The 25,038-nt window shown below is 35.6% G+C and overlaps 1 protein-coding gene across 10 annotated transcripts in view; it reads right to left on the reverse strand.

Moving 5' to 3' along the window:
• Positions 1-25,038, reverse strand: part of ZMYND11 (zinc finger MYND-type containing 11) — a 171,096-nt gene that overhangs the window by 96,482 nt on the left and 49,576 nt on the right. For 7 of the 10 annotated variants that reach the window (XM_049881675.1, XM_049881679.1, XM_049881670.1 and 4 more), the window contains exon 2: positions 7,362-7,496. In XM_049881675.1, coding sequence (XP_049737632.1) covers positions 7,362-7,477 — 116 coding nt within the window. In that variant the 5' untranslated portion in view covers positions 7,478-7,496. Of the gene's footprint in view, positions 1-7,361; positions 7,497-8,194; positions 8,613-13,026; positions 13,106-14,268; positions 14,393-17,046; positions 17,573-25,038 lie in introns of those variants that run through there. The other 3 variants (XM_049881671.1, XM_049881672.1, XM_049881674.1) reach the window with 3 other exon arrangements.

A 25,038-nucleotide genomic window follows, 5' to 3' on the forward strand; every position in this document is an offset into this window, starting at 1 on the left:
GACAGTCTTTTTAACAAATGGTGCTGGCAAAACTGGATGTCCATCTGTAAAAAAATAAAACAGGGCCCATACCTCACACCATACACAAAAAAGTAATTTAAAATGGATCAAAGACCTAAATATAAAACCAAAAACTGTAAAGACCATGGAAGAAAAAATAAGGTCCATGCTAGGGACCCTAATATACAGCATACATAATATACAAACCATAACTAACAATACACAAACACTAGATGATAAGCTAGATGTGATTGTTAAGATTGTGTGTCAGCTTGGCTGGACCATGATTCCCAGTGGTTTGGCAGTTATGATATAGTCTGGCAGTCATACAATGATGTGATCACCTCCATGAGGAGATTTGATATAAGGTGATCATCTCCATGAGGGGATCTGCTGTGAGTAGCCAATCCATTGAAAGTGAATTTCTGTAGGGATGTGGCCTGTATCCAATATAAGCAGACTTTCTGGCAAGGCTCATGGGCTTTTGCTCACACCAGTTCCTGCAGCTGGCTCCTGTTTGTCTGACCTCTGGTTCCTGGGACTTGAGCTAGCAGCTTACCTGCTGTGTTGCCTGCTGATCTTGAGATCTGTTGGTCTTCTCAGCCTGTGAGCCTGGGCACTGCCGTCTGACTTGCCGATCTTGCGTTCATGAATCAGAAGCCTCCAGCCTGACCCATGTTCCAGCCTCTACAACCACATTACTACTTCCTTAATAGAAATCTAAATCTATACATATTTTTTATACGATTTACTGGTTTTGCTTCTCTAGAGAACTCAGCCTAAGACACTAGATAACTGGGATCTTCTAAAAATTGAACACTTATGCTCATCGAAAGACTTCGTAAAAAGAATAAAAAGAAAACCTATAGACTGGGGAAAAAATTTAGGTGATAACATATCTGACAAAGGTCTAATCTCTAAAATCTATAGGAAAATCCATCACCTCTGCAACAAAGAGATAAATAATCCAATTTAAAAATGGGCAAAGGATATGAACAGACACTTAACCAAAGAAGACATTCAGGCTGCTTAAAGATAAATGAGAAAATGCTTGTGATCACTAGCCATTAGAGAAATGCAAATCAAAACTACAATGAGACACCGTCTCATCCTGACATTACTGGCATGTGTCAAAAAAACAGAAAATAACAAATGTTGGAGAGGCTGTGGGGAGATTGAAAATCTTATGCACTGCTGGTAGGAATGCAAAGTGGTACAACCATTTTGGAAAATGATATGGCTCTTCCTTAAAAGGCAAGAAATAGAAATACCATACGGTCCTAGAGAAATAAGAGCCACCACATGAATAGACACATACACACCCACGTTCATTTCAGCATTATTCACAATAGCAAAAAGATGGAAACAACTTTAGTGCCCATCAACAGATGAATGGATAAACTACGGTACATACACACAATAGAATGCTACACAATGATAAAGAACAGTGATGAACCTGCGAAACTCCTCACAACATGGATGAATCTGGACAGCATTATGCTGAGTGAAATAAGTGAATCACAAAAGGTCTCATACTGTATGAGACCACTATTATAAAAACTCAAGAAAAGCTTTACACACAGAAAGAAACAATCTCTGATGGTTACGAGGGTAGGGAGGGAAAAACACTAACTAGACAATAGATAAGTGATAACTTTGGTGAAGGGTAAGACAGTATACAATACTGAGGGAAGTCAGCACAACCTGACCAAGGCAAAGTCACAGAAGCTTCCAAACACCCTAAGGGACCCAGATGCTGGGGCTGAGGGCAGGGGACCATGATCTTGGGAAATATCTAGGTCAACTGGCATAATACAGTTCATAAAGAAAATGTTCTAAATCCTGCTGTGGTGAGTAGCATCTAGGGGGGTCTTAAAAGCTTGTGAGCAGCCATTTATGATACGTCTACTGGTCCCACATCGTCTGGAGCAAGGGAGAATAAAGAAAACCAAAGACACAAGGGAAAGATTAGTCCAAAGGACTAATGGACTATACCTACCACAGCCTCCACCAGACTGAGTCCAGTACAACTAGATGGTGCCTAGCTACAACCACCGGCTGCTCTGACAGGGATCACAATATAGGGTCCTGGACAAAGCTGTAAAAATGTAAAACAAAATTCAAACTCACAAAGAAAGACCAGACTTACTGGCCTGACACAGACTGGAGAAATCCTGAGAGTATGGCCCCCAGACACCCTTTTAACTCAGTACTAAAGTCACTCCTGAGGTTCACCCAAAGATTAGACAAGCCTACAAAAGAAACAGTAATATATGTAGTTCAACCATGTGTATAAAACTAAATGGGCACACCAGCCCAGCAGTAACGACGGGGGGGACAGGAAAGCTGGACAAATGGAAATAGGGAACCCAAGGTCGAGACAGGTAGAGTGCTGATATGTCACAGGGTCTGCAACCAATGTCACAAAGTAATATGTGTATTGTTTAATGAGAAATTAATTTGCTCTGTAAACTTTCACCTAAAGCACACACACACACACACACACACACAAACCCAGACCATCACATCTCCTTTGCCATGAGACCAGAAGAACTGCATGGTGTTCAACTACCATTATTGTACATTTTGATCAAAACAATCTATAAAGGAATCCTGATCAAAAGGGGGATAATACAGAACAGATTCTCAAATTTTAATGAAGTCCAGCCTTGCTAGAGCCATGGATGGTGGAAGAACCCCTGAAACTATTTTCCTGAGATAACCTTTAAACTTTAAACACTAAACCAAAAATATCCCCTTAAGTCTTCTTAAAACCAAATAACAGTTTAGCTTAACTAGTAAAGAATGTCTGCCTTGAGCATTGTGCTCTTTTCAGATCTATCTATATGGGTTCACACTGACAACAGCAACTCGAAAGATTAGATACGAACCTTAGAAGGCAGTGAGTTTATGTTAATGGAGGAGAACAGCTCAGAAGAGCAAAGTGAAAATGGTTGTATGATTTGAAGAATATAATCAATGTTATTGTAGAAATTGTTGAACTGCTGTATATTCAGCTGTGTCTATTGTCAACAATAAAATAAAATACAAAACAATAACAAAAAACTAGACTATCACCACTTTTTATCTTTAATAAATTATTGGATCTGAACACTAAGCACCAATGGTTGCTAATGTTACAAAATGAGAAACAATCAGCATTGTATTGCTCCTAATAAAAGAACACTACACCACCTATTAAGTAGTGTTGGCCTCACCCCCAAGCTTCTAGACCCAACTATCAATGTCCATGAAATACAGAGTGCTGAGCAACAGGTTAAATTAGACTATATGGATGCCGTCAGTAAAAGCCAGACTATGGAAAAACACAGAACAAATTATTCTTGTTTCTTCAACAAACAAATCTCAAAGAGAAAAAAAAAAAACCCACCAGATTAATGAGAAACCTATAGATTAAAAGAAATATCAAAATAAAAAAAAAAAGCAGAAACTAAAGAACCATACAGAAGCAAACTATAATGTTTAGAATGTACCAAGTTTCCAAATATTATAAGGGGCCAGTCACCTCACAGTCAAAAACTTTAATACATGAAGCTTTTTTTTTTTTTAATAAGAGTCACTCACCAGTAAAAATACAGAATTATACTTAGTGACTATATACACATTTTTGACAATGCTTGTACTGTAGCTTTCCTTAAGATATTTATAAGGATTAACTGATTAATGACTATATATACATTCTTGTCAATAACTTAATGACTATATATGTGCATTCTTGACAAAACTCTACCATAGCTTTCAGTAACTTAAGATATTTGTAAAGATTAAAGGATACCTCTGTGTTCATACCTGGCTGTAACTAAGCAGAGTGCCTTGAATTAAAATGAACCCAAGGCTTGAAAAGTATTTATTTACCCATCTAGAGTACAGACTACAAATATTAGGTTTTTTTTTTTTTTTAGAGTACAGACTACAAATACTAGGTTTTAAAGCAAAAGATCTGACTTCCCCTTACAGTCCAATGCTACTTCCTAAATGACCTTAGGCAAGGGTAATGAACGAGGAAATTAACATTACTGAATTTTTATGCAAATAATGCGTGCTGTCTGCCTTTGTTTGTCAGCTGTGCCCTGGACCCCAGAAGACACTCTCGAACACCTCTTCCACATGTTGCTGTAAAAAAAAATTACCATAGCATGCTTATGAAAATACCTCACAGGGGGAGGACACAGCTGGCAAACAAACACAGAAGATGTGTGTTATCTGCATAAAGATACAGTAATTGAGAAGCAAAGGCACTGTGTTAGGTACTTATCTAGACAGTTCCTTCTCGGAGCTGATGACCTAGCAGGGAAATAATTACACATGAGAATAATGTTATGAAAGAAGTATAGGATGCTATGAAGTGAGCCACTGAACATAAAGGAATATGCCATACCTCCCAGATGAGATGAAGCAGAAGAAACACTGGGAACCACTCTTAAACACTTAACCTCTGATATTCTTTCTTGTTTTTTTCATCTTTAGTTGAGACTGATAAAGACTATTTGATAAGTGAGTATATTTATTCGTATTTACCTTAAGAACTATGGGCCTTAGGGCATGAAGAAAAGTAAGCCTTGACACGCTTTAAGGCTATACTGATTAAAAGGAGAAAACAGACTGCTTAGCAACATTCCATGTAGAAGGAGATGTATTCAAATTTAACAATCTCTATCTTTTGCTATAATTTGACATGTATACACAAGCATATACACACAGGTGTCATGATAACCCCATTACTGTGGGGGGGTTGCCACAACCTAAAGAGAACAGTAATGGCCAAACTATGTACTCTCACGCTAGGAGATTATGATAGCTTTTTGGATAACGTCCCTCAAGCTTTTAGAGAAAGATGGCAAAGAACTACAAAGAATTAATACTCTAAAAAATTGAAATAGTTCAATATTAAATAACTTTAATTTTAAAAATTGAATCCAAAGAACAGTATTTTATTTCAGTATTCTTCTGTAAACAATTTTGATGTACACAAACTCTGTTTTTATTTTTTAATCTCGACCACTGGAAAATACTTTCTGCCTCTTATTCCTTCAAGATTTTTAAAGATGATTTTATACCTGTATCACCTTACTGTAACTGATAGGTAGTCACCACGCCTCAAATTAACTGCTGTAATAAAAATATAATAATTAAAATAATGTACTATTTATTTTGGAAACCCCGGTGGTGCAGTGGTTAAGAGCTACAGCTGCTAACCCAAAGGCTGGCAGTTCAAATCCACCAGGCGCTCCTTGGAAACTCTGTGGGGCAGTTCTACTCTGTCCTATAGGGTCGCTATGAGTCAGAATCGACTCGACGGCAATGAGAGTTGACTTTATTTATTTTATTCTTATATTCTACTAAGGGGTTATCTTTTTTCCCTTCTAATTACCTTACAGGAGTTAGGAGTTGTACATGGTCGACTTTAAAATATCCAAAGGGTGCATACAAAGTTAGAGCAGCATACAACATCGTCCCTTTTCTCCTTCTCCTGTTCCTACACTCCTAAGTAGCCTTTATAATCTGTTTCACTGGAATACAGGCAAGGGAAAATATATACGACACACAATTTTGTTGCTTCTTAGGAAACTCTATGGGGCAGTTCTACTCTGTCCTACAGAGTCGCTATGAGTCAGAATCGACTCAATGGCACTGTGTTTGGTTTTATTGAATACAGGCAAAAAAACTTATCAGGGGATAATGATGAATGCATTTATTTAAATGAAGTTTTGTAAATGATCTGTTCTCCATTTTTACAGATAGCATCTAAATAATGTTTGGGAGGGATAGGCATAAAGAAATTCTATCTAAATTAATGAAAAATAACCAAACTTTAATGAATGACAGATTTAGTTTTATTCCTTTTAAAACAGCCAGGAAGCAAATTATAACAAAACAAAGTTCCTATATTAAGACTTCCTTTTAATTAGTATTTTGTTGTTGTTAGGTGCTATTGAGTGAACTTTCAACACATATCAACCCCAGATGATCCAGGAGAACTGCCCCATAAGGTTTTCTAGGCTGTAATCTTTGCAAGAGCAGATTACAGATTTCTCCCGTGAAGCTGCTGGGTAGGTTTGAACTGCCAACCTTTTGGTTAGCAGCCAAGCGCTAAACCATTATGCCACCAGTGCTCCTTTATAATTCATATACGGCATGTAAATAAAGTATTCATAAAGTAGCTGATTTTCTTCTATCCTGAATCTTTGTCTACCAAGATAAATAAGACTGGAAACTAGAAATAAAAAAAAAAAACAACACTTTTTTTTAAGTGAAGATTTATTTAACATAACATCTAAAATAGAGTGAAACTGTTAAAAATTCTCGGTTAGTGGGCTATAAACTAGTAAGATGTTACTTACTATGCTTGTCCTATATTAAAATGAGTAATGAAAAGCAGATTGCTTTTAGATAGTTTCACTAGATAAAAGCAAGTGGTTAACTAATAGCCTTTTTAATAAAAGACTTAAATATAGACTTTTTTCCCAAGAGTTAAAAATTTCTGATTACTAAAAAACTATGATAAATAGTATGTACTGTTATTATGGAGCCCTGGTGGTACACTGGTTGAGAGCTTGGCTGCTAATCGAAAGGTTGGCCATTCAAATTCTTAGAAACCCTATGGGGCAGTTCTCCTCTGTCCTATAGGGTCACTATGAGTTGGAATTGACTCGACGGCAACAGGTTTCATTTTGGTTTTACTGTTATTATACTTACCTAATATTTATTTATAAAACCTCAAAACACAAGTTGATTGTATCTGTTTCTGTAACAACTATATAAAGCAATGCAAAAAGCGACTTCAGTCCTTTTTAATATATGTTGACTAGCATAAAAAATAAGGTATTTTTGGACTACTTTTTTCCAATATCCTATAAAATTTTACAGAGATTTTTTTTTTAATTGTGCTTTAAGTGAAAGGTTGCAAATCAAGTCAGTCTCTCATACAAAAACTTACACGCACCTTGCTATGTACTCCTAGCTGCTCTCCCCCTAATGAGACAGCACACTCCTCCTCTCTACCCTGTATTCCCCATGTACATTCAGCCAGCTCCAGTCCCCCCTCTGCCTTCTAGTCTCGCCTCCAGACAGGAGCCACCCACGTGTCTACTTGAGCCAAGAAGTTCACTCCTCACCAGCATCATTTTCTGTCTTATAGTCCAGTCTCCAGTCCAATCCCTGTCTGAAGAGTTGGCTTTGGGAATGGTTCCTGTCTTGGACTAACAAAGGGTCTGAGCACCATGACCTCTGGGGTCCCTCTAGTCTCAGTCAGACCATTAAGTTTGGTCTTTTTACGAGAATTTGAGATCTGCATCCCACTGTTCTCCTTTGCAGAGATATTTTTGTTTAAATTTACTTACTTTGTAATACGGTCAATGTTGGCAATTTGCTTCTGGTTCCGTATAATCTCAATAGCTGCCCAAAGATGCTGGATAGCTTTTGTATCCGCCTGTCGTCTTTTTGTTAAACGTGCCATGACCTGCTTACTTCTTTAGCTGTAGTAATATACAAAAACATAAGGGAAAAATGGATTACACATGAAGTATTATCAACATAAGTAACATTATCGGCACCTCTTGATTACTGGTGATTATGCTAACCAAAAGGTCAGCAGTTCGAATGTTATTAGTTATTAGAAACGTTCAAGTTCTTGGACTAGGTTTTGGTTTCAGGGCTGTTTATTACATTATTAGGGAAAAAACTGCTATTTTATTCAAATTTCAATATTCAGGGTAAACTGAGAAAATAAAAAACCACCGTACTTCCAGATAATTTTCTAGTTGTCTCTGGACAGACTGGGAAGAAAAAAAACACAACATGGGATTACAGCCTTGATGTCTGATTCGTGATGGTATTGCAGGAAGAATACCACAATGCACCACCCACACCACACACCTGGGGCTGTACATCTTAAGACCCTCTTAACTCAGCACGGAGGGATTTGTCTGTTGGGAATGTCGTAGGCCTATTAAATGTTCACCATGGATTGCCTCTTTCATCATGAATCCCAGCATTTGGGAACCACTGAAACATATAATCTCCGAATTATAAAGGTTACAATGCTGAGTTTCAAATCTAAGCCCTTAATCATAAAGTAAACATTAAACCCTCTGGAATTGCTAAAATCTCCTTGATCTGATCTCTCTTATCTTTAAAGAGAAGACACCGAATGAGGGAAACTTATTCTTAGTACTTTTCTGTGTTCTGTGACTGGCCAAGAGAACCATATGAGTCTCATTTTCTCCACCTCTACGTCTCTTCTCACAGCCCAGTCAGTTCTCCTGCTTTTTCTGACAAGCCCAGATAAAACCCTCAGCTGCCATCAAAGCTCATCTTGAGAGACTGACTTCAGGTGAGTCTGGGGTCCATTAGGCTCCTGGAATAAGATGATTTTCAGAATTATACTACTAGATATTTTGAATCACAATGTTTCATGGTATTCCTGAATCTCCTAGTTCTTCCCACTACGACATCTAACAGTTCCCAACTTTGCTCCACAGAAAGAACAGGGAAAAAAAAAAAAATGCTAGCAAACAAGTTTTAAAGAGTTATAGCAGTTTGTTCTGGAAGGACTTAGACATATAACTAAAATTTAATAAAAATTACAATTATAGTTTATGAGCGCTTCTAATGTTTTAGAAAGAAACAACTTCAAAACGTACACAAATTTCTCAGTTTCGATGCACTGGCATAGGAGCGCCACCTTTCAGAATTTGATAAGCCTTATAGTAAGGAATTTACTGGAAAGACTATATGTCAGAAAGTAACATCTAATGACGATCTGTAATAATACAACTCAACCCTGTCAGATTATACAAATACTGAGATAAAAGAACAAAACTTTAGTCATTGTTACATACTTAAAAAAAATATGTCTGCCTGCTTTGTGTAAGGCACTGTGCTAGACACAATGCAGTATTCAAAAATGTACAAACTGTGGCTCTTGCCAGAAAATAATCTAAAACTGGCAGAGGAAACTAGACGTATACATGGAACTACTAACTAAATGCTATCTCTGACATATAATGGTCCAGAATGCGTGCTATCTGAATTCAGAGAAAGGAGACACTACTTCTAGATTAGGTAAAATTTGAGATGGATTCTTTAATTTTGGCAGGATTTCTACTATAATGTGAAGTCAGAGGTTCTCCAGGTACATATCCTTAGAATCCTGGAAAAGGTAGAGAGGCTGATAGGGGAGGAAAGATTCTGAAGTTAGCAAAGTGCTGTCAACGCATAGCCAGGAAGCACAGCACTGTTGGCATGCGATCCTAGCACGACATTGAACGGGCAACCATTTTAACCCCTTCTTTATCAGACATTTTTCAATTCAATTGATGGTAAACTTTTGCCATTGAAATTGAACCCCGATATTATATACAAACCAACTTAAAAAAGAAAGAAAGAAATTGGATCCAAGCTGCTTATAGGCAAGTTTCCAAAACATGCCTTGTCCATAAAATAAGCTGAATATCCAAATATATTTTTGAATAACAAAATTTCCAACTATATAATTAAAAAGATATTCAAGCACTTTTGAACTTATCTGCTCCTATAACTTGGTGCAAGAACATAAGAGGTGGCCTTTATTTACAGACTTCCCAAATCAGTCAGACAGAAGAACAGTAAGTAGTCACAGCTCTTTAAACAAACAAAAAACCCAAACCCACTGCTGTCGAGACTCATGGTGACTCCATGTGTTACAGAGTAGAACTGCTCCACAGGGTTTTCTTGGCTATAATCTTTATGGAAGCAGATCGCCAGGCCTTTCTTTCAGGACAGGCTGGGAGGGTTGAAACCACAAGCCTTCCGGTTAATAGTTCAGCACAAACTATCTGCGCCCCTCCGGGACCTCACACAGCACTTTACAAATAACAAATTACCTTTTTAAAGATTAAGGTATGATTTTGATCACCACATAACTTTTCTCATGGTGTCAGAACTTTTTCAATGAGAAATGAATGACCGAATCTCAAACACCAATACATTTATTCACAGCTCAACCACCCTAAACACTTCTATTTGATTCTATATATAAAAATGTATCCTGCTTCAATAAGCTTACACACAAAAATCTGCATTCACAAAGCAAATAAATGAAGTGTTGGTAATTAACATTAATAAAAGCTTCTGCTCTCAGGAAAGAATATACAATAGACTCAACATAATGGCAGAGTAGCTTCTATCAGACTAACCTTCCTGCCAGTAACATTTACGCATTCTGGACAATATAAAAAAAACAACTTTTTGAAAGCAATGAAGAACAAATAAAAATAGGCAGAAACTAGAAGGAATATGGTCCGTGAAAGAAGAGAAGCACTCCTGGTGAAATCTGAGGGTATACCCCGTTTGTGTGGGGCACAAGGGATAAAGCTCAAGCAGAAAATGGTAATGTTACTGGGCTAAGTTGGAGCCCTGGTTGCTCAGTGGTTAACAGTCAGGCTGCTAACTAAAAGGCTGGCAGTTCGAATCTACCAGCTGCTCCTTGGGAACACTATGGGGCAATTCTACTCTGTCCTATAGGGTGTCTACAAGTTGGAATTGACTTGATGGCAATGGGTTTGTTTTTTTGTGCTGTTGTTTTTTGTTTTGGTTTACTGGGCTAAGGAGTCATAGGTCAGACTTCAAGGCTGCCACAGCAGCTGGAAATCGGAGGGAGAAAACCCAGAGGAAGGAACCACAGAGGAGGAAACCCAAATTTTTTTGTAAAAATTCCCCAAAAATCCTTGTCTGACTCTGAAACTGTGCATGCACAGGTTGAAACTGCAAAGAACTCAGCAGAAAGCAACATACAGAAGGCTAAAGTGCTGAGCAGAAATTTCAGTAGCTATTTTTGTTTCTTATCCAGGGCTGGATAAACAGTTCAGAGATCAAGTCCTGACAAGTTACAGGGGCTTGATAAATCCAGGTTTTTCCACTGAAGTCCAAGAACAAGGATCATGTCCTAGGACACCTAGAACTAAGAGCGAAACCTTAATATTAAAGCCTACCTAAAATCTAGCCTCCATAAGATCAAAGTAGTTGGTCAAAACTCAGTATTCTCAATGAGAAGCTAATAGAATCTGAAGTTTCTATAACGCGTCATCCACAATTTCTTGTAAACAGTAAAAAATTATTAGATATGACAAAAAAAAAAATCAAGATAATGTGACCTATAATCAAGAGTAAAAGTGGACAGTAGAAGCAGACTCACAGATCACATGTACACTGCAATTAGATACTGTAAAAAAATTATTAGTATTTGTGGAAAGACATTCATAATATGTGAAGAAAAGAATTTCGGGAGAGATATGGAAACCAAAAGAGAACATATATAAATCTTAGAAATGGAAAAAGATAACACTGAAATAAAAAAAAAAAAAACACTGGATATGCCCAAAAGCAGATTGGATATGGTAGCATACAGGTTCAGTGAACTTAAGGACGGGTTAAGATACAAACTAAACCACAGAGAGAGAGAAACTGAAATGAACAAGGCCTCAGTGCCCTTTTTGAAAATATTAAATGGTCTGATTTCTGGAGTCCCAGAGGGAGGGGAGAGTAAGAAGAGGGCAGAAAAAAAGTACTTGAAAAACTAATGGCCCAACGTTTTCCATTTTTGATGACAAACAACAACCCACATATTCAAGAAGTTTAGCAATGCCAAAGCAGATCAATGCATGTTGTTGTTGTGTGCTACTGAGTCAATTCTGACTCACAGTGACCCTATAGGACAAAGTAAAACTGCCCCATAGAGTTTCCTAGATCTTTACAGGAGCAGATTGCCAGGTCTTTTTTTCCTGCAGAGCTTCTGGTGTGTTTGTACTGCAGATCTTTTGATTAGCAGATGAGCACTTAACCACTGCACCACCAGGGTTCCTTCCAATACACAGAAAATACAATTACTGAAGAGCAAAGATAACGGAAAAATCTTAAAAACAGCCAAAGAAGAAAGACACATTTCACAGAGAAGAACAACAATAAAAATAATGGCTGATTTTGCATTAAAAACAACATATGCCAGGAATCAATGAAACATTTTGAAAATATCCTTTAAAAATGAAAGTGATATAAAGACATTTTCAGATAAAGCAAAGCCAGGAAAATTCATTAGAAACAGGCTCACACTGTAATAAATAGTAAAGGCAGTTCTTTAAGCTGAAGGGAAATGATATCAGATAGAAATTCAAATACATAGAAAGAAATGAAGAAGACTGTAAAATGAAAATATGTAGGCAAATACAAATGACAATTTTTTAGTTTTCTTAATTTATTTAAAGATAATTGGCTATCTAAAGCAAAGATGATAATAACGTATTGTTAAGTTTTTATGTAGAAGTACATGCCAATATAATTTATGTAGAAATACATCCCAACGATAGTGCAAAGGAGGGGAAGTGGGAGTAAACAGAATATATTATTTTAAAGTTCTTACATTTTATGTGAAGTAGTATTACTTCAAAGAGGGCTATGATAAATTAAGGATGCATACTGTAGTCTCTAGAGCAAACACTAAAGAATAATACAACGAGGTACAGTTAAAATGTAATTTGACTTGTAAGTTATATTTCAAAGTATATACAGAACATTCAGAACAATTTATTCAGAACTATAGAAACATGGAGTGCTGGTGGTACAGTGGTTAAGAGCTATGGCTGCTAACCAAAAGGCTAACAGTTCGAATTCACCAGCCGCTCCTTGTAAACCCTACAGGGCAGCTCTACTCCATCCTATAGGGTCGCTGTGAGTCGGAATCGACTCAACGGCATACAGCAAACAACACAGAAAATACAGAATAGCAAAGCTAACATTTAAAAGTAACAATGGAATAGTAAAAATTGTAAAATAAAGAAATAGTAAAATAAAAATTGTGCATGTGTGTGTATCTCATAATTTAACCGCCAGAAAATTTTTACAGTGGGGACTAAGTAAAAAACTCTAAAAGTAGTCACATATTCTCAGAAATTACTAAAATCAAGATTAAAAAGGGAAGCAATGCTCACCTCAGGGAAATATATTTAAAGTTAAAATATTTCTGAAATTTACCTGAACCAAATCACAGACGGTAGATATGAGGAGTTACAGCATGAGGGTGATCATTAGTTTTAAGAATTTAAGCAATGCTCTGCAAAGAATGCAAGGGAAAGACAAACTCGAGTAAGGTAAATACAATTAAGTCTGAGGCATATTACATAAAGGTACCAAAAACAACTTGTCCTATAAAAACAAGATCTCTTTAAAGTAAAACCACTGAAATTCTCCTTTTTAATAAAATCTAAAATCATCCATTCCTCTAACATATGTTTAAATGAATGCCTACTGTATGCTACTCTTTCATGCTCTGGGAATAAAGCAATAAGCAAAACAGACAAAAGTCTCTCTCATCCAGTAGATACGATTAATCATGTGGTTAGATATAAGAAAAGGTACCACTCTGGGTGTCTGATAGTAATAGGAAACTCATAGGAAATGACTTTCATAGATCCTGTGAACAGCTTGTCATTTATTGTCATTACTCATTGATGTAGTCATTCTTTCTTGAAGGTATATTACTAATAAACTGGACTATTCACAGCATACTCCCAAATATGCCTAAAACTTCACCCCTTTATCTTTTTGCTTCGTAGTTCTCTCTGCTTGGAATGTCTTCCCCCCGCCCCTCTTAAAAAAAAAAAAAAACCAAACCCACTGCTGTCCAGTCAATTCTGACTCATAGCGACTCGACCCTATAGGACAGAGCAGAAATGCTCTATAGAGTTGCCAAGGCTATAAATCTTTACAGAAACAGACTGCCACATCTTTCTCCTCGGAGCCGCTGGTGGGTTCAAACTGCTGACCTTTTGGTTAGCAGCCAAGCACTTTAATCACTGTACCGCCAGGGCTCCCCTGCCCCTCTACTGATTATTTTAAAATCCCCTCTTCTTTCTAGGAGTTACTCCGATGCAATCTTTGCTGACCAACCCTTTGCCCTAGAATCAAACTAAATCAAGCTTTGCTCCCTTTTGTATTCTAATAGTGATTTGTCTATGTATTTCTTAGAAATTTATTGTCTTGTACAGATAATTATAAATTCCTCAAAAGAATTAATTCAAGTAAGAATGGACATGTCTTATTTATTTGTACATCTAACATCTTTCAAGGTACTAGCATAGTCTTGAACATGCTAAGCTTTCAATATGGAATTAAGTTCAACTTTTCCAGCTATGTTATACAAATAAAATCCCAGAGTTAGCTTTCACTTATGCTGTATCAAAGATGGAGACATCAAAAACAGACCAGAAAACTTACAGAGATCTTTTAACAGTCCTCAACCTTTTTTTTTTTTTTTTTTCTCCAACACAGCTGAGGTATATGACAGACTCCCTCCAGTAAAAGTGGCTTCTTCAGGCAGGGATCCTCAAAAGGACTGTAGCTTAACAAATAAAGTCAAATACAAAAACAAAAAACTTGCAAGTGACTTTGGTTAACCCCAAGTGATACTAATATTCTCTATCCCACCAAATTCAGATTTAATCCAATCCTTTCAGTTTATTTAAGTGTCCTTGTTTTATGTCGTACTATATCCACAGACCTCCACGCGTGTGTCAGTTTGCCACACTGTGGGGGCTTGCATGTTGCTGTGATGCTGGAAGTTATGACACCAGTATTCAAATACCAGCAGGGTCACCCATTGCGGGCAGTTTTCAGGTGAGCTTCCAGACTAAGACAGACTAAGGCAGACTAGGACGACTATATGAAGAAGAGCAGGGCATCAGGATTGGAGATAGACTCATTAACAACCTTGCTTGATGAAAGTGAAGAGGATTTGAAGCACTTATTGATGACGATCAAAGGCTATAGCCTTCAGTATGGATTACACCTCAACATAAAGAAAACAAAAATCCTCACAACTGGACCAATAAACACCATCATGATAAATGGAGAACGGATTGGAAAAGGACTGTCAAGGATTTCATTTTACGTAGATCCACAATCAAAACCCACGGAAGCAGCAGTCAAGAAATCAAAACACGCATTGCATTGGGCAAATCTGCTGCAAAAGACCTCTTTAAAGTGTTAAAAAGCAAAGATGTCACCTTGAAGACTAAGGTGCTCCTGATCCAAGCCAAGGTATTTTCAGTGGGTTCATGTGCATGCAAAAGCTGCACAGTGAATAAGGAGGACCAAAGAGGAACTGATGCCTTTAATCACAGTGCTGGCAGAGAATACTGAATACACCGTGGACTGCCCGAGGAACAAACAGATCTGTCTGGGGAGAACTACAACCAGAAAGCTCTTAGAAGCAAGGATGGCGAGACTTGGTCTCACATACTTTGGACATGTTATCAGGAGTGACTGGTCCCTGGAGAAGGATGTCATGCTTGGTAAAGCAGAGGTCAGCAAAAAAGAGGAAGGCCCTCAACAAGATCCACTGACACAACGGTTGCAACAATGGGCTCGAGCATAATGATAATGAGGATGGTGCAGGACCAGACAGTGTTTTGTTCTGCTGTACACAGGGTCACCATGAGTCAGAACTGACTCAAAGGCACCTAACAACAACAACAACACCTCTACAGAAGAAAAGAAAGGGAATAAAAGGGAAAGTCAGTAAAAACTTCAAAAAATAAACTAAGCAATGCATTGTTGTGATAAATAAGTACATATGTAAAAATACAATAAGCAGGAGAATAGGAGATTAGAGACTGATCAGAGAGAACACAGTGGGAGCACCCATAGTATCAATTATGTTCTGTGTTCTGATTATTACTTCTGGTGGTAGGCTCAGGTTTTTGTTTTATTATTGTGTGGCATAATAAATACATAATTTTTCCAAATATTACATGAAATTTAAAAAGTAATTTCACTGCTTTAATATGCATTTGTTATTTATTTATGTAAGGTTCAAATTTTCTCAAAAATGTATTAGCCATTTTAAAATCTTTTATTAAGACTCTTATATTTTTAATTCCTTTATATATTAACATTGTTAATAAAGTACATTTCTCTCTTTGCCCTTTAACAGACTTTAAAGAAAACTACACTAAAATCTAGCTATGCATTCCCTTATGACTGCTTTTACACTCAGGTCACAAAATATTCAACTGTAATTTTGTTTTTTAATTTAATTTTTAAAATATTGACTTTTTAACCCATCCTAATTTTTTAATATGGTATTAGATGAGAATATAAAGTTTTTCCCAAAATAAGTAACCAAGCACATTTTATTGAAAATTTTCTCTCTTCCCCAATGAAATTTGGTACTTTTCCAATCATATACAGTGAAGCCTGTGAGAGCTGGAACTCGACAGGACTGCCTTGTTTTCCCATGTCTTGCAAGTTTTCCACTTTTGACAGAGTGCAGTCATACCACTTTTCTATTGTTTTAGAAGAAAATATTTGAGTTTTCCTTCTCTGACAGGTTTCCACTTTACACAGGTTCTGGCTTTTGCAGGTTTTACTGTACTAAGTTCTTATCTATACTAACATTTGTTTCTTTGATCTGTCTTTTTTTTTTGTTAATAGCCTCACAATTTTAATTATTATAACTTATATGTTGTTGTTGTGTGCCGTGGAGTTAATTCCAACTCACAGCCACCCTACAGGACACGGTAGAACTGCCCCATAGGGTTTCCAAGGAGCAGATGGTGGATTCAAACTGCTGACCTCTTGGTTAGCAGCCTAAGCTCTTAACCACTTCACCACCAGGCCTCCATAACTAGTATATACAAGCCATATATGTAAAAGCTATAATTATAATTAATTTCATGTTATTTATTGCTACATAATTTTTTTATATGTATTATCTGCCCAACTACAAGCTTTTTGAAGGCAGGCCATATTTTAAATATTCCTTATGTCCTTAGTAACTTCTACGATAAAGAAGACACTAAAATAAACACTTGATTGAACAAATAATTCCCCCAACAAGTCCCAAGATATTAAAAAATAATGGGATGCAAAATAAATGCTAGTCCATTATAATAATAAACGATTGGCCATTAAGTCTTCAGAAAATTAAATATGAATACACTCCCCCAAGAACCTCTAAAGCAATTTAGTCTGCTGCCCATTTTCCATACGTACCAAGAGCAGGTGCGGGGAGCTAAAGCATGTATACATGTACATATACATTCTTCTTTATAAATGGCATCGTTTCCTTGTCTGTATGTCTTTAAAATCAAAATGCAACTGGCAAACCAGACTACTTAGGGTAGACTTCCTGGTAGGCTTTTTGTTTAAAAAAAAAGTACATTAGTTTAAGAACAGGAAATAACACTACGCAAGATATGAATCAAGGTTCCTGATAGCAAAACAGGTCATTTCAAACAGTATAAAAGTGATAAAAAAAGAGAAGTATTTCAATTAATTATTTTATTAGAATACTGATTATGGAGCTGGTGCAGGACTGGGCAGCGTTTCATTCTGTTGTACATAGGGTTGCTATGAAACAGAACTGACTTGATGGCACCTAACAATATTAGTATACTAGTAAGTAAAGCAAAATGATGTTTCCAGACTTTCAGATTTCATGGACTAGTAAAGTTTAAAAAAATAAAGTGAAGGATAGGGACACAAAGGTTGTTAACTTTTATTCTGACAAATAAAACAATTTAAAGTTGAACTACTATCTGGATTTACCATCAATTCATAAAAAAAGATTTTAATCACAAAAAAGTAAAATGGACATAATCTCAAAAATAAGTCCTTTAAACTGGGTACATTTATATTTGAATAGTATTCGTCATTCATTATATTGCTTAACTTTACCTTTGACCTTTACTAGTCTTCAGATGGGTTTTTGCAATAAACCATTAATAAAATTGTATATACCTTAAAATTATAAAAATGGTTGAGCATCCATATTTTAGTTGTTAACAATATTTAAAAGTTATGATAAGAAATCCATAAAAACTGAGATACTTAACTTTTCATATTAATTTATACCTAGTCTTTACAAAAATATGCAACGTAATTACTGTGCTTTGATTAAAATCAAGTTGTGTGTGACTAGTTCGGCATGCATATTCATTAACTATTTAAAAGCAGGAATAAAAATTACTACACACAAAGACAAGTTCTGGTTATGGCAAAATACGTGCCAATGAGAACTAGAAAAGCAAGACCAAAAAAAAAAAAGTTTTATTTTTTTGTTTGAAGGAATCAAAGAACAAACAAGGCACTAAAAATTACAGGACCAAGATACAGGAGAACAGAAACTTAGAGGTAAGCCTTGCATTTGGAATCACTTTCTTCCTAAAAACACCTGGCAATTCTACAAGAGGCAAAGAATATAAGCAAAGCTTTAAATAAGACACACAAGGCAAAAAGGATAAAAATTAGAATTAAGAGCTTACCATGGGAAAAACCATGGGAGGAGGGGGATATTGTAATGCCCCAGACTTTAAGAATATAGCTGAGGAGTAAGAGAGAACTGCAAAGAGGTCAGCCCTCACATACAAAATAATTATATGGCAATAAATCGCAATATCTAATTAACCACAAGATGACCAGGCTACCACTATTCTTAAACTTCAAATCATCCAAACTGCTGATGGGATTAATCTGATCCAGAATTGCTAGTACTCCTGCCTGTCAGAAGCAGACATAAATCCTCTCTGAAGGAGGAGATCATCTTGATCTCTTTAACTTTCATATACAGTATCCAGAACACAAACAGAAATAACCAAATACAGTAAAACTTGTGAAAGTCGGAACCTGCATAAGATGGAAAACTTTCAGAGAAGGAATATGCAAATATTTTCCACAAACAGGGCAACAGAAAAGTGGTAAGATGGCACCATGTCAAAGCGGAAACCTTGCAAGACCTGGAAAAACAAGGCTGTCCCGAGTTTCAGTTCTCACAGGTTTCACTGTATATGAAGAAATAAGGCAGTATCATGAAAAGGTAAGAGAAACAAAATTAAAACAACAAAAAAAAATAGAAACCTACACGACGTATTGCACATGGATTTTAACAGTGCTTAATATGCTCAAGAAATTAAAAGATTGAGAATTTCAGTAGAATGCAAGAAAAATAAAAAGAAGTTAAATGGAAAGGATACAATTAGAAAAGTAAATAAGAACTCAATGAATGGGTTTAACATTAGAGAAGACACAGATGAAAAGAGAATTAGTTAACTTGAAGATTATATTCAAAAGAAAGTATACAGAAGAAAAAATGAGAAACAAAAGAGCATAAAAGATATATGGGATTTGATGCAAAGATCTAAAACGTTTCGCAAATGAAAAAAATGAAGCAGAAGTTTCCAAGAGATAGTAGCTAATCATTTTCCATAACTGACGAAAGACATCAAGCCAAAGATTCCAAAATCACTATCAGAAAGCAAAGCCATATGAATACAAAGACAACTACACCTATGCACATCACAGTACAAATACCAAAAACTAAAGATAAAAAAATTAAGTAGCCAGAGAAGAAAAGTCACATTAACTTCAAAGGAGCAATACTACAAGCAAAACTGACTTCTCAACTGTAACAACAGAAGTCAGAAGATAATAAAATGACATCTTCAAAGTGCTGAAAGAAAATAACTGCCAATCAAACATTCTACGCCAGCAAAAATATCCTCCAAAAATAAAAGTTAAATAAGATATAATTCATACAAGCAAAAACTACATTACCAGCAGGCCTGCAATATGGAAACTAAAGAAGTTCTTCAGGTAGGAGGAAAAGGATCTTTGATGAAAACTCAGAAAATGCAAACAGAATGAAAAGCAATGGAAGGGGTAAAGTATGTGGGTTAATTTAAATAAACACTGATTACTTAATAATAACAACAATATTTTATCATTATCACAATAACAATAAGACAATAATAATAATGTTTTCTAGGTTTAAAATACATATAGAATTTAAGTACACAACAATAATCTAAAATAGTGTAAATGGAGTTAAAAGTGTTTTGAGTTCCTTGCATTAGCTCAGAAGAGATATAATAATTGATTTATATTAGACTTTGTAAACTAAGGATTCATGTTTCTATCTCTAGGGTAATCAATAAAAGAATAGTGAAAGAATAGATAAATACCAAGCTATTAGAAAAAAGTAATACAAAATGCTATATCAACTTCCCCTTCCAACAAATAAGAAAAAAGAGCAAAATGAATGGAAAGCACATAGTAAGATAGTAGATTTAAACACAAATATATCAGCAGTTACGCTGAACATAAACAGACTAACTTCAATAAAGCAAAAACCCATTGCCATTGAGTGGACTCCGGCTCCTAGTGACCCTACAGGAAGAGGAGAACTGCTCCATAAAGTTTCCAAGGAGCAGCTGGTGGATTTGAACCGATGACCTTTTGGTTAGCAGCTGAGCTCTTAAACACTGTGCCACCAGGGCTCAACTTCAATAAAAGACAGCAATTATGAAACTAGGTTGAAAATAACAACAACAAAACAAAAACCCACCCATATCTGCTTGCAAAAGACACACCTTAAATATAAGATATCAAAAGCTTAAAAAGAAAAGGGTAAGAATGAAATGTACCATGCAAATATTAACAAAAAGAAAACTAGCAAGAGTGCATTAATATAAAGTATTATAAAGATAGCCATTTCATAAGAGTTCAGTTCATCAGGGTATACTCTAAATTTCATATACCTAATACATAACCCCAAAACTAAAATTTAAAAAACTAAAAGGAAAACTAGACACACCCATAATCACACTGGGAGATGTTAATTATACTTCTTTCAATAACTGATAAAAACAAACAGAAAAAAATTACTAAGTATATCGAAGATTTATAAAAACATTTAACAAAACCAACATACATAAAAATCTGAGCCAAAACTGCAGAATGCATGTTCTTTTTAAATACATATTTAAGGAGCCCCAGTGGTGCAATGGTTAAGTACTCAGCTGCTAACCAAAAGGTCAGCAGTTCAAATGAACCAGCAGCTCCAAGGGAGAAAAGACCTGGCGATCTGCTCACGTAAAGGTGACGGTGTAGAAAACCATATGGGACAGTTCTACTCTCTCATGTATGGTTGCTATGAACTGGACTTGACTGCACATAACAGTAACAACAAATGTAATGTTTACAAAACTGATCACATACGGGGTATAGCTAGTCTCAACAAATTTCAAAGGATTATAATCATAATCTGTTTATCTGCAGTAGAACTGAAGAATAAATCAATAACAACAACAGAACAAACCCCAATCCCTGTGTTTTTAGAAACTAAAAACCATACTTCTAAATAACACATGGATCAATGAAAAAAAAAATCACAATGAAAATTTGGAAATATAAAAAGAATGAAAATGGAAATAATACTTATCAAAAGCTCTAAGATGTAGCTAAAACGGTACCTAAAAGAAAATTTATAGCCTTAAATGAATATATAGAAAATGGGGCGAGGAGATGGGCTGGACAGCAATAATCTAAGCATCTATCTGAAGAAATTAAGAAATAAAAACAAAATGAAACCCAAAAAAGGACAAGGAAGGAAATAAAATATAAGATATACATAATACATGAAGAGTAATCAATGAAATAGAAAACATAAAAGAGAAAATTAACTAAAATGAAAAGCTGATTCTTGTAAAGGACCAACAAAATTGGTAAACCTCTGGTGAGACTACCAAATAACTACCAAAACAGACACAAGAAGAAATAGAAAATCTGCATAGGCCTATAACGATTAAAGAGGTTGGACTGTGTGATGGTTAATGCTACGCATCAACTTGGCTAAGCTATGATTCTCAGTGGTTTGGCAAACACTGCGATCGTCTTCCACGTTGTGATCTGATGTGAGCAGACAGTCTGTTGGAAGGAGAATTTCCTTGGGAGCGGAACCTGCCTCCAGTATACAAATGGATGTTACGGCAAAGCTTGTTCCTTTTCGATCCTGCACTCGTTGCTTGACCTCCGGTTCTTGGGACGTAAGAAGCCTTCAGCCTGTGGTCTGACCCAAGGATTTGGGACTTGCCAGCTCCCACAATTGCGTAAGCCATTTCCTTGAAGTAAATTTCTCTTTATACATATACATATAAAATGATTTTGCTCCTCTAGAGAACCCAGATTAAGAGTGATAATTAATAACTTTCCCACAAAGGAAAGCTCCAGAACCATATTGCTTTGCCAGTAGATTCTACTATCCATATCGTGAAGAAATAACACCAATCTTAGAGACTATTACTGAGAATAGAAAAAAGGAAATATATCCCAACTTGTTACATGCGATCACTGTAACCTTGATATTAAAACCTGACAAAGGATGATGGGAAAAAATAAGGTTATAGGCCTATCCCATTCATGATCATGAGTGCAAAAACCCTCAAGAAAATATTAGCATACTGAACCCAGCAATACATAAAAGAAAAATACAGTGTGACTAAGTGTGTTATATACCAAGAATGCGAGATTGGTTTACAACTGAAAATTAATCCTAGAACTCGACTCAACAGAACAAAGGAGAAAATCATATAATCAGCTCTACAAATGCAGAAAAAGGCATTTGATGAACATTTTCATCCATTCATGAAAGAACTCAAAGCAAAATAGGAATAGAGAACTTCCTTAATCTGAAAAAGGGTATCCACATAAAACCTATATCCAAAAAAAAAAAACATAATGAAATTTTGAAAGCTTTCCTTCTGCAAATGGGAATGAGTCAAGACGTCCACACTTGCCACTTCTACTCAGCACTGTACTGGAAGTCCTAGACAGCACAACAAGGCAAAAAAAAAAAAAAAAAGGAAGGAAGAAATAAAAGGTATAAGGATTGGAAAGGAAGAATTAAAACTTTTTTTTATTCAGAGATGACATATTTCTATATATAGAAAATCCCCCCAAAAATCTACAGTTGAATTATTAAAATTTATTAAATGGCTTTAGTAATATTACTAGATATAAGATCTAGATGCAAAAATTATTTATATACACCAGCAGCAAATAATAAGTAAAAAAATTAAGATATTATTTACAGTGTCACCCAAAAAAGTCAAATACTTAGGGATAAATCTAACAAAATATCTGCAGAGGGTCATATAACATTATTGAGGAAAAGAAAAGATGACCTAAATAATGGAGGGATACTTCATATTCATAAACTGGAAGATTCATATTGCAAAAATTCTCAACTCTCCCCCAGATTTAGAAATTCAGTGTAATTCCAATTAGTATCCAGTAGGATTTTTTTTTTGATGTAAATTAAAAAGCTGATTCTGATATTTATATATTAAAATGTAAATGGCCAAAAAGATAAAAATTGTAAGAACTACTCTACCATCTATCAAGATTTATTATAAAACTATAATAATCAAGACTATAAAATTGTGACATGGAAAGGAACAGAGAATCCATAAATAGACTCTTGCATATGTGTCTGCTTATTTGTGATAAAGGTGGCACCATTCAGTAATGGGTTTAGGACAACCATTTCAAATTAATATCCATATGGAAAACACACGAACAGATGACTCTTACCACACACAACAAAATGAATTCCAGGTGGATTATAAACATATAAGCTTCCAGAATATAAGAGATGATTTTACCGATTTCGAAATAAAGACTTCTTACACAGGATCACACACACTAAAGTGCTAAACAAAACTGCACTGAAATTAAGAATCATTTATAAAGAGATATCACTGAAGAGTAAAAATTAAAAGACACTATTAAGTGTAAACAAGGATGTGTAGCAAAGTGAACTGTCATATACTGCTAATGGAAGTGTAAACTGGTACAGTACTTTGGAATCAGCTTGGAATTATATATTACTGTTTAACGTTTTACTCCTACATATATATACTCAACAGAAATGCATGCACATGAGCACTAAAAGATGTACAAGAATTTCAGTGCAGCGGTATTTGTAATAACCAAAACTGGAAACACCCAAATGTTCACTATCAATACACTGGGTTAATATATTCTGGTTTATTCATGCAATGAAACTTAATAAAAACCACGTATCATTGAAACTGAACGAACTAGCTATATTCAATATAGATGTTTCTCCCTAAGGCCACTTAAAAAATAATATGTATTAACAGACATATAAGGTTCAAAACCAGCTGAATATCATCGAAGTTCTAAGAGTATAGAAGTCAGGAAAGTGGGGGCCCTTCATCTCCTACTTTAGGGTGTGGATTCACTCTACAATGCTGGTCTATTACTTAACCTGGATTGTGATTATATGGGTATATTTATTTAGTGGTGATTCATTGAGCAATTCATTTATGATATGTTTGCTTTTCTATATGTACGTTATTCTTCAATTTAAACATTTTCAAATAGGGAGGAAGTACCACATACTGTAATCAATTAATATCATATATTTAATTCCCCCCATATGTATAAAAAAAAACAAACTTTTTTTTTTTTATACATCTGTCAGTTTGTCGTACTGTGGGGCTTGTGTGTTGTTGTGATGCTGGAAGCTATGCGACCAGTATTCAAAAACCAGCAGGGTACCCACAGCTGACAGGTTTCAGCTGAGCTTCGAGACTAAGACAGAGTAGGAAGAAGGACCTGGCAGTCTGCTTCTGAAAAGAATTAGCTGGTGAAAACCTTATGAATAGCAGAGAACATTGTCTGATATAGCGCCAGAAGATGAGCCCCTCAGGTTGTAACGCACTCAAAATAGACTGCGGAAGAGCTGCCTCCTCAAAGTAGAGTTCACCTTGATGACGTGGATGGAGTCAAACTTTCAGGACATTCATTTGCTGATGTGGTGCCATCAAAATAAGAAGAAACAGCTGCAAACATCTATTAATAATTGCAACATGGAATGTATGAAGTATGAATCTAGGAAAATTGGAAATTATCAAAAATGAAATAGAACATATAAACATCAACATCCTAGGCATTAGTAAGCTGAAATGGACTGGTATTGGCCATTTTGAATCAGACAATCATATGTTCTACTATGCCGGGAATGACAACTTGAAGAGGAATGGAGTTGCATTCATTATCAAAAAGAATATTTAAAGATCTATCCTGAAGTACAACGCTGTCAGTGATAGGATAATATCCATATGCCTACAAGGAACACCAGTTAATATGACTATTATTCCAAATTTATGCACCAACCACTAA

This window comes from Elephas maximus, chromosome 4, assembly GCF_024166365.1.
Source record: "Elephas maximus indicus isolate mEleMax1 chromosome 4, mEleMax1 primary haplotype, whole genome shotgun sequence".
Lineage (NCBI taxonomy): Eukaryota > Metazoa > Chordata > Mammalia > Proboscidea > Elephantidae > Elephas > Elephas maximus.